General features: G+C 42.7%; 1 protein-coding gene across 1 annotated transcript; it reads right to left on the bottom strand.

The window, feature by feature from the left end:
* Nucleotides 1-4,066: 4,066 nt before the first annotated feature.
* On the bottom strand, nucleotides 4,067-7,936 carry LOC121543543 (E3 ubiquitin-protein ligase Hakai-like). The gene is made up of 6 exons (XM_041853494.1): nucleotides 7,851-7,936; nucleotides 7,052-7,219; nucleotides 6,806-6,912; nucleotides 6,633-6,716; nucleotides 6,454-6,527; nucleotides 4,067-5,389 (listed from the first exon to the last, which is right to left on the bottom strand). The coding sequence occupies exons 1-6, from the start codon at nucleotides 7,861-7,863 to the stop codon at nucleotides 4,372-4,374; spliced, it is 1,464 nt and encodes a 487-aa protein (XP_041709428.1). The 5' UTR covers nucleotides 7,864-7,936; the 3' UTR covers nucleotides 4,067-4,371.
* Between the last annotated feature and the right edge of the window lie 7,054 nt (nucleotides 7,937-14,990).

The following is a 14,990-nucleotide window of genomic DNA, read 5'->3' as shown; positions in this document are numbered from 1 at the left end:
CGATATGGGCGACGCACTGCCAAACGGGAAAAGGAAGGGATTTTTTTTCTAATCAATTATATCACGGCAACAGTAGTTATCAGTGTTGTAATCTATACGTCTGATCTGCCACAGTGCCACACTGCCACTAAATGTCGAATCAGGCTAAAGTCGTGCTTCAAATGGCTCCACCCCCTTTTGGGGCGATTTCAGTCAGATTGAAAATCGCCCAGAACTTCTGTCATAGACTCCCATGTAAAATCTATTTTTTTCAAATTTCAGAGCCTTCAATACAATCTCAATGGGTGTCTGTGGGCTTGCACTTACGCGCTTTCGTCATACGTTACGTAACCATGAACGTAACTGAGAAAAGAGTGGATTGTTTGAAAGAAGTTCCTTTTTGTCGGCGAACAAATTAAGATAAATTGGCAACGAAACAATTAGGACCTCCCAGACCAAATTTAATAATTCAACAGGTTTCTACTAAAGGCGGAAAGTCCTACACCCGAGGATTTTCCAAAAATTGGTACCGAACGAAAAAGACATTGCCACTCACTCAACTGGATGACGAGGGATACAGGCTAGCTGTCCGCCGCCACAACGATGAGGTTAGTGTTGATAATCACAAGTTTACTGGATGTGGATATGGTGTAATAAAGGCAGTTTATTCAGAGGTAAATATATCTGGAATCGCGTTCACGGACCCGTTCGTCAAACTCTTAGGGAGCTATAAATTAAGCCCCATTACTTACCATATCAGATAAGAGAAATTGCTGCAGCTACATATATTTTACATCCTGGCCCTACATAGTTCACTATTTGCATCACTTACCAAAATATTACATGTGGTCATAGCTATATGCTTGGAAAGTGGAGATGCCATAGAACGTCAAAAAAAGTAAACATTGCTGGAGACACATTGCCGTTTTGGAGAAGACATCGCGTTTGCTAGCGAAGAGATTTGTTGTGGCAAATGAACTTGGGCTGGGAATTGCCAGGAACCTCACGATAAGATATATGCATCAGCATTGCGAGTCTCATGATTCTATACGTATTGCGATTCGATACTGTGATTTTATTGCGCACCATATGTCTGTTGCAGAGGGATCAGAAAGCCATGAGAACGAGTTTTGATCAGTCATGGAAATAAAAGTGCTGAAAACAAATTGGCTCCCAATGTGAAAAGATTGAGAACAAGCTATGAAGGAACAATAATGGTGTTTTGGTGCAGGTACAGCCAACTAGCGCTAAAATATTGCGATATTGTCAATACAGTATATCGTAAAGTATCACTATGTAACTCGATTTCTTTCACCCCAATCCCTCAAATTAACGGTAAATAACTGAATTGTTTGCCCCACATTTAGCTAAGATGATTAGCTAGCCAGCTAAAATGTTTTAGTTAGTTAGCAGTCGCATCTACAATAGTTTACTGTCAATAACATGTCTCCAAAAATGACGTGGTGTCTCCAATTGTGTTGACATTTTACAATTGCAATGCGCATCCATGAGTATCCACTTTCTGTAGCTCAGCTGGTAGAGCATGGTGCTTGTAACGCCAAGGTAGTGGGTTCGATCCCCGGGACCACCCATACACAAAAATGTATGCACGCATGACTGTAAGTCGCTTTGGATAAAAGCGTCTGCTAAATGGCATATTATTATTATTATTATTATTATCTGAAGAGAGCCCCAAACATTGTGTGCAGACATTTTATGCAATAAATGAAGTAGGTTCAATCTAGTAGTTCTGATCTTCTGATTGGTCCTGATGAGTTGGGCGAGGTCCCCTGCAGGCTACTGTCACTGTTGCATTGGCTCTGAGTCGGGTTCTCTGTCTTCAAATGTTCAGCCTAAGAGAGGGGATTTTTGTGTGTGTGTGTGTGTGTGTGTGTTTAACAGTGATGATGTGTGTGTGTGTGTGTGTGTGTTTAACAGTGATGATGTGTGTGTGTGTGTGTTTGTGTGTGTGTGTGTGTCCTCAGAGCAAGAACTCGTGAGTTGGAAGAACTGAGAGGCCTATGGCGTGGGTGTTGTCCTTGGCCACCTGCTGACAAGGCTGACAAGATAGGACCCTTTTGTCCATTGTTATTGGATAGGAACAGAACTTATAACCAGCTCCTGACCTAAATAGATCTTAGCACAACATTTTACTCAACATATCATATTCCATATTCACTATAACAAATATATTTACTACGACATTAGCAAGAACCGCCACATCCTCAGCCGGCTAATCCAGTGTGTGAAGTTTTGCGGAGTGTTTGAGTTAGCTTTGCGAGGCAAAGATGAAACTGAGGGCTCCACCAACCCTGGTAAGCCAACACTTTTGAGATCAGTCAATAAATGCTTCTGGTATTGACTTATATGCTGCCCCTGTCTTCATGTTGTTGCTGGACATATCTTTTTTTAAATGTGTGTAGGTCACCTAAATCATCAGAAAAATTGCCCCTCCTGAGAATTTTTTCAGGAGCCGCCACTGATTTTGGCCCATTCCTCCATGCAGATCTCCTCTAGAGCAGTGATGTTTTGGGGCTGTCGCTGGGCAACACGGACTTTCAACTCCCTCCAAAGATTTTCTATGGGGTTGAGATCTGGAGATTGGCTAGGCCACTCCAGGACCTTGAAATGCCACTCCTTCGTTGCCCGGGCGGTGTGTTTGGGATCATTGTCATGCTGAAAGACCCAGCCACGTTTCATCTTCAATGCCCTTGCTGATGGAAGGAGGTTTTCACTCAAAATCTCACGATACATGGCCCCATTCATTCTTTCCTTTACACGGATCAGTCGTCCTGGTCCCTTTGCAGAAAAACAGCCCCAAAGCATGATGTTTCCACCCCCATGCTTCACAGTAGGTATGGTGTTCTTTGGATGCAACTCAGCATTCTTTGTCCTCCAAACACGACGAGTTGAGTTTACCAAAAAGTTATATTTTAGTTTCATCTGACCATATGACATTCTCCCAATCCTCTTCTGGATCATCCAAATGCACTCTAGCAAACTTCAGACGGGCCTGGACATGTACTGGCTTAAGCAGGGGGACACGTCTTGCACTGCAGGATTTGAGTCCCTGGCGGCGTAGTGTGTTACTGATGGTAGGCTTTGTTACTTTGGTCCCAGCTCTCTGCAGGTCATTCACTAGGTCCCCCCGTGTGGTTCTGGGATTTTTGCTCACCGTTCTTGTGATCATTTTGACCCCACGGGGTGAGATCTTGCGTGGAGCCCCAGATCGAGGGAGATTATCAGTGGTCTTGTATGTCTTCCATTTCCTAATAATTGCTCCCACAGTTGATTTCTTCAAACCAAGCTGCTTACCTATTGCAGATTCAGTCTTCCCAGCCTGGTGCAGGTCTACAATTTTGTTTCTGGTGTCCTTTGACAGCTCTTTGGTCTTGGCCATAGTGGAGTTTGGAGTGTGACTGTTTGAGGTTGTGGACAGGTGTCTTTTATACTGATAACAAGTTCAAACAGGTGCCATTAATACAGGTAACGAGTGGAGGACAGAGGAGCCTCTTAAAGAAGAAGTTACAGGTCTGTGAGAGCCAGAAATCTTGCTTGTTTGTAGGTGACCAAATACTTATTTTCCACCATAATTTGCAAATAAATTCATAAAAAATCCTACAATGTGATTTTCTGGATTTTTTTTTCTTCATTTGTCTGTCATAGTTGACATGTACATATGATGAAAATGAGAGGCCTCTCTCGTCTTTTTAAGTGGGAGAACTTGCACAATTGGTGGCTGACTAAATACTTTTTTCCCCCACTGTAACTAGTGCCATGTATTGGTCAATCATGTCACATGACCTGGATTTATACTTTTATTTTAAGCCTTTTCCAGAAATTAGAATAAATATAAAAGCAATTGGCTGAAGGATGGTGCTGGACCATCTGACATTAAAAAAAAGGGGGAGTTTGATGAAAAAGATTTCAATAAAAGGTTAAAATCCAGGTCATGTGATATGATCAACCAAAACACAGGGCTACCTATACAAACAACGTCAAATGTTAGATCACACGCTGCCCCCTATTGATATGGATGAAATACAGTTTCCACAACTAATAATATCGAGAAATAATGAGATTTAACTCTTTGTTAGAAAATATTTATTGAGACATCATCAAACCAAAATTTTTCAAGATACAATGTCCATTGGTGACCAACACAGGAGCGATTCAAAATGTATCGCTGCTCATTTGACAGTCCAAAAAGTTCATATCAATTCAAGTGAGCAGCTACATACATACATTCACCATAGACCAGTCTCTTTAAAGTGTTTCTATAGAATTAACAGTCGTACAGAACCCAGAGACTCATGTTCACATTATTCAAACCAGTGGAGAGAAATGGGGACAAGTCAAACAATGCCCCTGACTTTGTGGGGAGTTGAGAGTTTACTGATAATAAGGGCGATAGCGGGACTGATCGGGGTGATGGGGTCCAGGCATCTGGCCCTGAGGTGGGGGGCCTTGCATTCGTGGAGGAGGCGGCCCTCTAGGGGCAGGCCACATCCCAGGGCTCAGACCCCCTTGCTGGTTAAAAGGTGGACTGAGTGTGCCCTGATCCTCAGGGAACTGCTGCATGGAGTTAGGGTTGTAGTGGTGGGGAGGGGGGGCGTTGACTGGAGGACCACCATGTTGAGGTGGGGGGCCTGGAGGAGGGTGGTTCATGTAGGGGGGCATCTGACCCATGATGTGTCCTGGCGGGGGGGTAATGGGAGGGGGTGCGTTGGACATAGGTGGGGGAGGGCCTGCCTGGTTGTACACCATGTGAGATGTCCCAGAGCCCTGGGGCGGGTGCTGCATGGGGTGGTTGATGGGTGGAGGGGGAGGAGGAGGGGGGCCATAGTGCTGTTGTGGGGGCGCCATCATGTGGTGGGGGTGGGACACTACAGGCTGACCAGCGTAGTCCCCGGGGTGGTGGTGTGGGGGTGGAGCAGGACCCGGGCCGGGAGGGAGAGGGTCACGGGAGGAAGATGTGGAGGAAGAACCGGAGTCATCCTGGATGGGCACGGTGATGAGGTTGCTGCGTGCGCGTGTAGTTACCGTGGCGATGCGGAAGGTCTCCTGGGCAAGAGGAGGCGCATCATGGGAAGCCGGTGGTGGCTGACCGTAGGGGTCATGACCACCGTGTTGGAGGGGGGGTGGGAGGTGCCCTTGGGTCTTGGGCAGGTGAGGCGGGGGCACGCGGAAGCGGTCAGGCACATCTGAGGATGTGGGAAGGTGCAGGGCATCCTGGCGGCTTGCCAAGGCCTTAGCTGCCCTCATGTGGCGGTGGTTGATGTGGGCCTGCAGGTCACGCTGGGAAAGGTAGGTGCGCTTGCAGCCCTGCACGATGCTGCACATGTACAGGGAACCCCGCAGACACTGTTCAATGCGCTGGACCAGGTCTGTGCAGCTGAAGAGCTGCATACTGAACAAAACAAAGGTTTAATTAGTAGTGCAGTCAGCAACAACACATACAGATAGTATTTGGACAGTTGAATACACTAGTGCAGTGATTCTCAACTGGTGGGAAGTTTTGAATGGGTCGTGGGTAGTAATGGGGAAACAAAAATTCCTGAAGCATTGAGCATTTCCAGCCAGTTGTGTAGAAAATAGGTTCATTACGCAAGGCTTCGATCAACACAGTGTACACTAGTGGCACCTAATGGTCAAAAGAATTTAGAACAGCCAAATTGTTATAGATGACATCACACATGCCTTCACGCCTCGTCTTCTACCGAAACCAATAAGGTGGTTGTTCGACAAAACGAAGCGTCGGACGTCATTGATCACGTGCTTCTGATAAAGTGATACAAGCCTCGGCACACTGTTTCGAAGCAAACTGCTTAGCGATTTTGACGCATGCCCCGCAATCAAACGTAAGGTCACTAGACACGGCAGTCTGAACTTAAACAACCAGGTAGAAAGTGTGTAGAAATTATAATGATGCTACATAAAAATAATCTCTTTATTTTTGTTCAATCAAAGTATTTTTTATTGAGCTATTAGCAGAGCTATTTAGCGGATTTGGTTGATTTTTTGGTCTCAAACCAGTGAGCTTATTAATATTCTTCATCAATAATATGGGAACATTTTAAATATTGACAATTAAAAATTTGGGAATGTTTTTCCCTTGCTACATAAAAATAATCTCTTTATTTTTGTTCAATCAAAGTATTTTTTATTGAGCTATTAGCAGAGCTATTTAGCGGATTTGGTTGATTTTTTGGTCTCAAACCAGTGAGCTTATTAATATTCTTCATCAATAATATGGGAACATTTTAAATATTGACAATTAAAAATTTGGGAATGTTTTTCCCTCGTCATATATTTTGCTACCTTTCCAATCAATATAGCATTCAAAATATTTTACTAGAATGTATTTTGGCTATTTTTGTTTCACGAGACGAATGTTGGGTACCGACTGAGACAACCTGGTTCAATTTGGCAAAAGCAGTTGAGAACCGCTGCAGGTTAAAAATAAGAGCTTACCCTGGGCACATCTTGTCTCCCTTCTTCTCGTGGAGCAATGCACACTCATAGCAGAACACATGTTTGCATGGAATCTGGGGAGTTAATACAGATAATGACATTATATGCTGCTGCACTCATAGCCTTTTACTATAAGAGACACATAACACACTATGAAAAACTTGATCGAAGAGACATACCATGCGTCCATAGATCCTTATGGGCAGACCACACTTGTCACAAAAGTGAGCTGGAATGTCATCCTTTTCACCTATCAAATTCAACTGTGGGGAAAAGACCAAGAGGTCAATGACACAGTAATGATGTAGGACGAATGCATTTTCTCTCCCAAAGATAGAAATTAAAACACTACCTTAAAGTCCCAAAACATTTGCTGGGGGAACCTCCGTTGACTTGCAAACACATCCCCAGCCTTGGTACCACAGTCAAACCTCTCCTCTTGCTTGAAGCTAAAACTCTCTAGAAACACAGATATGTTGCCTTACAGTAGTCCCATATGAAAGCTTGCTTCTATGACCTAGCAACATGCTTCCCTATCCCAATCCTAGCCCTTGGGAATTAAAACAACGAGATAAGAAAGCACTTGTGGCTGGCTAACCTTCATCCCCAGCCTGGGGTTTGGAGGGCAGCCTGCCCATGGGTCTTTGTGTCCGGGGAACAGGTTTGCTCCTGATGGTCGGTTTGGAGATGAGTTTGATGGGGATGCGTCTGCGGACATCAGGGCCCCCAAGACTCCCCGAGCCGTCCGTGCCTTGCAGGTCATTGTCTGTGGGGGAACGATGGATCATTCAAATTGTCAGTGACCAGATTCAGTCATCAGTTACCAAGCGAACATTTACATGATACTTGCTACTAGCAACGACACTATAAGTTGACAATCCATAGGTGATCAAAACCACGATGATTAGTTTAGCAAAGCGCTCGTGTATCATGTTAGCCAACGCTAACATTGTCTGGAGTTACATAAGTTGATGGGAGAATGCAGACTGTAGCTAGCACTTAGTCTAACCTACAAACATCGCATTATGTACTCTGAATATTTTGTCAAGGTTAGAGTACTGTCCTGGCAATTTGAAGTTATTAGTTTTGTACTGGCAGATCAACTCCAACCGTCACCTTATTCTAAAAAGCACAGCTAGCTAGCTACTACTGTTGCAATACAGATCTGTGGAAGCTAATGTTAGCTATATATTAGCTAGCAGTGGGCTGGCAACGAGAGGTTGCTACAAGGCCGCAATTTTTGTACTTTAAAAACTCCACTGATAATACTTGTAATGTACAACTGAATATGAATAAGTTCGCAAATGAAATGTATTTCGCTGTGTATGAAGTTAAATCCACTGATACACAAATAAAACAAAAATACAGCTGAAACTGGAGAGTAATTTGTCGCTTACCACTTTGGTCCATAATTCACCGCAATGCAGTATGGGAAATATTATAAAAAGGGAGGAGTTGAATTCAACCATTGAGGGGTCGTCACTAGATACTACGATCGCAAAGTCATAGACCCAGCCCATTTCTCTTCTTAAAATCTGATTTAAACCTAACCCTAACCCCACTGCTAACCTTATGCCTAACCCTAACCTTAAATTATGACCAAAAAGCACATTTTTGTTTTCATGAATTTTTACGCTATAGTCAATTTATACTTTGTGGCTGTGATAATTAGTGGAAACCACCACTGAGGTGCAAAAAACGAGATTTCAACCAAAGACAGTACAGTATAAAGATAGACAGAAACTGCTTATATGATAGAAATCCCCGATCACGCTTGTAGGCGATATGATGGCGACGTTGGCTAGCTACGCTCATGTGCAGAAACAACGGTCGTCACGCGCAAAACTGCGCATGTGCATGCCGCAAAATCAAAGGCACTCCTTCAATATAAAGTCGTTTTTGACGAAAATAAAAACGTGTCAGTTTGTCACTTTATCGCAGTTGTAGTTATAACATGTTCAACTACTAAATACATTCGCTTGAATCTAGGTTGTGCCTTTAGATTTTGAAAAAATTAACAACTAGGAATAATTATTTACTTCTCTCATTGACTTTCAAACAAAAACCCCGGCCTGGTCTGCTTGGTAAGCGTTCCCAAAAGTCTCGCGATGTTGCACCTCTGGGTTTAAAAACTATGTGGTTCAATGCAGCTGCTTCTTCTTCTTCTTCTTCTTCTTCTTCATGTAGTTTTTCCGTCAGACTAGACGCTTCGTTGTGTATTGCTGCCTGTCAGAGTTCGGAAAGTGCTTTGCACATTTGTTCACAAAAAAAAGGGATATGGGGGGGAAAAGGAAATTGCACCATCGTCTAACCAGCTCCTGTATATACCACTATCCCCAACACACCCCACCACCCCTTCCCACTACTTTGGCTGTGAGAGATCCTACTCCAGGCCGTCGGCCTGGGAGGCTGGAACCCCTTCTCTCAGAACCCCCAGTAGTTCTTCTGCACTAAAATCTTTGACACCCAAAAACATCTCTGCTGCTGCTACTACCAGTTCAATCTTCTGGGATTTTCTTTCCATCTGTGCGGTACAATTAATGACCATAGCAATGAGCACCAAGAAGCCAACCTTACTAAAGCACAAACTGTTCGGGTCACTCTGTATTGGCCTACTACTCACAGGGATCCTCTCAGGCTTTCTCACACTTTGCCCTCCATCCTCTACTTTCATCACTGCCTCAGCAAATGACACTTTGTGCACTACTCTCACCCTAGAAACATCAACCTGTCTCACTTGCATTTCTGAACCCCAGCAACATGGTCACCCCCTGATATAGGAATTAAAATATATACAGGTTAAAAGTAATGACTAAATGTTCCACCCTAAAATATAGTTGTGAAATGTTCTTGTTTTAAGTATGATTAGTACTTTCTTAGTAGTGACTAATTATTACACTCTGAAACTGTGTGAGATGTGTTAGAATCTACTACCTGGTAATGTGTGAGTGTAGGACCAGTAAAGATTATGACATTGTGCTACTATTTAGCAATGTGAGTAAGAGTTAGGCCAGACAACAAAGGACAAGGAGAACTGTCTACAGGCAACTGAGAAACCAAGATAACTGAGGAATTTAGGGAGGAGAGAGACTATGATAAGAAAATGTGTGTGTGTGTATGCATGTGTGTGTGTGTATGTATGTATGTGTGTGTGTGTGTGTGTGTGTGAACTGATGGTCAGGAGAGCAATTATAAAGTGGAAAACTACAGCCTGTCTACAGAGAGGAGGGATTTTTGTATGACGTATGAGTATAAAAGATGGACTCTGAAATTGTGATGGCAGAATTCTCAATGAATAAATATCTCTGACTATGCAGACCGGGACTCTGTCCGTTTCTTGATTTTGGGAGACGCACAGAGACACTGAAATAGTTTGTTAAATAATTCACTTAACAGTTTGGTCCTTCGAGAGCCGGAATCCAATACCTGCCTCTGTCAATCCAGGTAACTCTGAAAACCGTAGACGGGCGAATGATACTAAATGATTGTAAATAGAAAGTCCTGCCCTTTGACATTAAGGGTTAAGACAGGCCAGAGGACACCTGATTAATGACAGAGACAGTGATGGAATCCTACATTGAATCTCGGCTGCAAGGATAAGGTCATTACTTGGTGAAATTGATTTGAGAACTTGCTAAAATAATGACTGAGGGTAACGTCATAATTTAAAGTAGCAAATTGATCAATGCGTAGCCATTTTAAGTGAAATGTTGGTGGGTCCGTAACGATTCACGGTAATAGGCCATTACTAAAAGAAACTACCCGGTGTTGAAATAGAAGTAACAATTAAAAGTACACCTAAGGGATGTAACCTGTAAGAGATTATAGAACAGTCAACAAATAATCCGGGTTAAACAAATACAAAAAGTACACCAGAAGGAATTAAAATAGCATGTGTGAGAAATAGAATATTAGTAAAGTAAAAAGTCACAAACAACTGTAGATTTTGCCGTAACTCTATCCGTTTCATGAAACTGGAGCCTTACAAACTCCGGGTTACCGATGGTGTTAACCAATAATCATGTAAGGTTGTATACGTGTGAGACCTAATATTTGCTCAAAAGTCACATCTATGAATAATTCCAGGTGATTGTATAGAGAAGAGGGAGAACCCATTCCTGTTGTATGAGACTGTCAGGAATTATCAAGATTACATTGTGGGGATTAATTCCTCCGTAGAGTATGAGATAATTCTGGGGGACTAGTCAAAACTACATATACAGGAAGGGGTGGTTCCAGGTGGTTGTATAGAGAGGAAGTAAGTAATTATAATTGACTATTTTGAGGAAGAAACATATAAGAAATTAATTAATTATCGAATAAATCATTAAAAGCAAAATTGTACAATTATTTAATACCTAACAACTCAGTTAAAGTGACAAAAACAATTATTAGAGAGTTGGAAGTAATCTAAATTCAAATAAAGGTGAGATTCAGGAATTTGGTAAAAGCCATAAAGTAATTGTTCAAAGTTTTGGGTATAGGACGATCAAAGAGTCCTGCCAATATGGGAAGCAAACCCTCCAAGGAGGTCCCGGGGTCAACCAGAGATGAGAGATTTATGGAATCCAGGGATAGAAGAAATCTCCATTATGTAACCAGGTGGAGGGAGAGGTATGGTTTTGAGGGACGTCTGGACGCAGATAAACTCGAATCCATGCTTAAACAGATACATAAGGTGTGTAAAGGAGAAAGAAGCAGTGAGAGAGAGAGAGAGAGAGAGGTCTAAGACAGAACCCACAGCTTCCCCTGTAAAAAGGTCTAGATCAAGACTATACACCTCCCTGGCAGATCAGGCCTGGAGGAATAAATCCAGACGATGAGGTGGTAGTGGTGAGGGGAAGGGTGCCACAGCAGGCTGCCATTTTGGAGTTTCTACCCCCTTACCAGAACCAAGGGGAAGCTGAGGGAGCACAGAGGGGGGTTGAGGATAAGGCAAAGGAAGATAGTACAGTTGAGGTTCTAAGGAAATGTTTGGAATAACAGCAGCAACCCAATTGGTCATTGCAGAAATTAGAAAGAGAGAGAGAGAGACGGAAAGAGAAGGCTAAGAAAGTAACTAGAGTACTAGGGTACAATAGGGGGGTCAAGGGACCGAAGGGTGGAAGACCAGGTCCCTGAGGAGACTTGAACCCCACGACAAAAGTCCAGTTAGGAGCTGAGCTCAGGAGGGAGTCAGTATGAGTCAGGAGATGAGAGAGTAGGAGGGGGCCAGTACCCCTGATAGCCTTACTTAATCTATTGGCAGGGAATGAAGGGGCCCCAGCAACCTTAGATGTATAAAGTAATAATAATAATAATATGCCATTTAGCAGACAGGCCATGAACACGGAAGACATGGCCAGAGCGGTAGAAGGAATGACCACCCCAAAACAGGAATAGTAAGGTTTGGGCTGCCGTTAGAGGGCAGTGGGTTTCAGGGGATGCCCAGAGGGCACTTTTGCCATGGGCCGATCACGGAGAGTATGTTGGGAAAATAACTGAATTGTGTAATAGCCTCAGAGAACATTACCATCGTCATGCAGACTTCTCTAAAGTACATGAGTGTAAACAAGAGGATAGTGAGACTGTCAGCCAGTACTTAGAGAGAGTTAAAGATGTGTTTAACGCAAACAGTGGCATACCCGAACCAGACCAGAGACAGGGGAATGATACGCCCTACCATCAGCAATTAAAAATATACTGTTCCTCAGTGGAATGAGACCAGAGATAAGCAGGACCATTAAAAATACTTTGATAGGGTGGAGAAAAGCACAGCAACACATAGAGGTTAAAAGGTTTGCAGTTTACCAAGAGCAGATTGGGAGAGACCTTAAGGGAGTGCCAACTCTCGGGGAGATAGTAAGGCCAGAACAAAGGAGCAGTGTCCTGGAAATCACAGTCTGTTTTGTTTTTTTCAGATCTGCTGGGAGTATATTTGATGATGGGGATTTGTGTTGAATGAGAGGCTAGAGACTTCATAAAATAATAATTGGAATAATAATTATATAAAAACTTGATCACCCAAACGTAGACATACGTCATGGGTGAGACATAATTAATATAATATTGTACAAAGCCAATTTAGGGTTTCCATTAAGGAATGTCAATCACTACATTGGATATTAATACTATGGAGATAAATTCAATATATGCTGGTCAACTACGGCATGTGTTTGGTGTTATTTGTAGCCTACTTAGAAAGGACTGTTACCTATATCTGCTGTATTCTAAACAATGACAGATTGGGGGTTTCATAAGAGGTGGCTATAATTTAGTTGATAACAGAGGTAATTAGATTTGAGAAATGTTGAAAAGTAATGTTCGATGGAAAGTCAGCAATAGAGGATAGAGATTGTACAGGGTTTCCTGTGTAAAAAAAAAAGTAATAGAAATTGGGTGATGAGAAATGTTGAATTGCATTGTTTAAGCAAGAATGGTATTAAATTCATGCTTTCTAGTTATGTGTATGCAAATATGTTATTCGTTTTTGGTGGTGTGTGGATAGAATTTACTAATGCCAGGATTTAGTAAACGAAGCAGAGAGATGTAGTGAGAGCAGTGGAAGGGATACCTCACCCTAAGACGGGGGTACACCAGTTCAGAAGAGATATGGAAGGGCTGACCGCCAGCTTTAAGCTGAATACAGGGGAACTAGAGAGGGCAGTCAGACAGATAGTGTTAAAGGACTGGGCGGCAGTGAGAGGAAACTGGGTTCCCGGAGATGGGAATGCGCCGGTTCTAAAGTGGGCAGAAGGAGGGGCTTATGGAGATAAATTGGCACAACTCTGTGATAATCTGAGAATATTATCACAGACATGCCAACTTCTCCAAAATCCACGAGTGTAAGCAGGGAGACAGTGAGACTATTAGTCAATACCTAGAGAGATGGAGAGATGTGTTCAATGCAAACAGTGGATTTATTAAACAATAGGTTTATATTTTAATAAATTAATGCAACAGGTTTAAATCAGTAGATTACCGGAAGGTGGTTATGGGTTTGTTATTTATAGGTTTAGTGAATTTAATGACAGGTGGAGTTATCCGATGTGTTCTGAGGGGGGAGTTTTTTGTTTTTGTTTTTTTTCCCAGGATTGAGGGAAATCCCCTACAGTAAGGACAGGCAGGGTCTCCTCAGTCTTTTGCTTGCCACCGGGTCTGCATCGCACCAAACGGTATGCATCACAGACACCGGGGATCTTCAACTTCAGTCGATCCACCTCAACATTCAACGCTACCCCAGTTATCACTCCTTTCAGCAGCGCTCTACTCCGGAGAGCAAAGCAGGACACAGCTCTCATCCCGAGTCGCATAGCGCCCTCTCCCTCTGGGCAGCAGACACACAATATTTTTTCCTGATCATTGGGGTGAGGCTCGGAAGGCTTCACCTCACCTGTCGGCACAGGTTCTTCCTCTTCACTTCTGTCAGGTTCAATTTCTGACTGCTCAGGGTTTTCAGGAGCGTAATTATCTCTTCTGTACTTGTTGTTATGTGTTAATAACATGAAGACTATGTTACCCAGCAGGCTATGTTAGGGGGAGAAGTTGAAGTATGCCTTGCATGGAGAAAGTACTCTGCTTGTGTTTCGCAGATGTTGATTTGGGTTTGAACCTCACGCTCTTCTTTCTGCCTCGCTTCATCTCGCCATCCGCCAACTTCCTCGCCCAGGCCTACGACATGAATTCCATCTTCCGCATTTCATCCCAGCTCAACGCAGCATCAGAAGAAGTCCAGTGAGATAAATCAATATCTAACAAATATAATAAAGTCATTAATATCTTTATCATACATAATAACTGAGTTGCAAATGTAATGCATTGTGTTTGTGCAGAAAAACGTATGTTTGAACATTGTATTAGATCTGTAGGCATACTTGAAAAATTAAAGTTATTCCATGCACAGTGCAGATGATGCATGGTCATTTCTGTATTCAACTAATAATTAGCGGTAAATCAATTGATTATCTTATGATGGAATTATCGAAGACCTCTAGTCCACTCTAGTGGAAAAAGGCCTTATCAGAGGAGCAGGCCAAGACCATTAGGTCCACTATCCTAGACAGTAATGTTGCAGACAGGAAATGTCATATGTACTTGTGATTATTTACATTAATATGCAGCTTGTTGTCAACAATCCACTTAAGCCCCAACCTGGTCCCAATGTATTGAAAACTGTTTCAGACAGACAGAACAGTCCCCATGCATGCAGCCAGGAGCTGGTGAATTTTTTGAAAAATAAATCAACTGTTTATCCCAATCAAAATGTAATAACTGAAATTATATTGTTTGATAAATCGACAGTCTCGACAGGGAACAGAAGCAAAGATCTATAGTTTATTCCACGTCTCTCTCTGAAGTCTTTGCGCCAAGAAAGGTCGACAGACCAAGATTCAAAGGTCAGATTAGGAAGGAAGAGGTGATGTTTGCTCAGTTGTGTCTAGGACATTGTACATTGAACTCGTCATTACATCTGCTTTGTGTCTGGAGTGTATGGTCGATGAAACAGTGGAGCATGTGTTGTTATATTGTTGTAATTATGTTGAAGAGAGGGAAAGATT

This window comes from Coregonus clupeaformis, chromosome 28 (genome assembly GCF_020615455.1).
Source record: "Coregonus clupeaformis isolate EN_2021a chromosome 28, ASM2061545v1, whole genome shotgun sequence".
In the NCBI taxonomy this organism is placed as follows: Eukaryota; Metazoa; Chordata; class Actinopteri; order Salmoniformes; family Salmonidae; genus Coregonus; species Coregonus clupeaformis.
The sequence above is the reverse complement of the archived record's forward strand: the minus strand, read 5'-3'. Positions and strand labels throughout refer to the sequence as shown.

What these genes read in the sequence shown, in the direction of transcription:
- LOC121543543 (XM_041853494.1), bottom strand. An exon ending in TAAGGATCTATGGACGCATG is followed by an intron (nt 6,528 to 6,632) that starts GTATGTCTCTTC and finishes TTAACTCCCCAG; the next exon opens with ATTCCATGCAAACATGTGTT. An exon ending in GGAGACAAGATGTGCCCAGG is followed by an intron (nt 5,390 to 6,453) that starts GTAAGCTCTTAT and finishes TGTTTTGTTCAG; the next exon opens with TATGCAGCTCTTCAGCTGCA.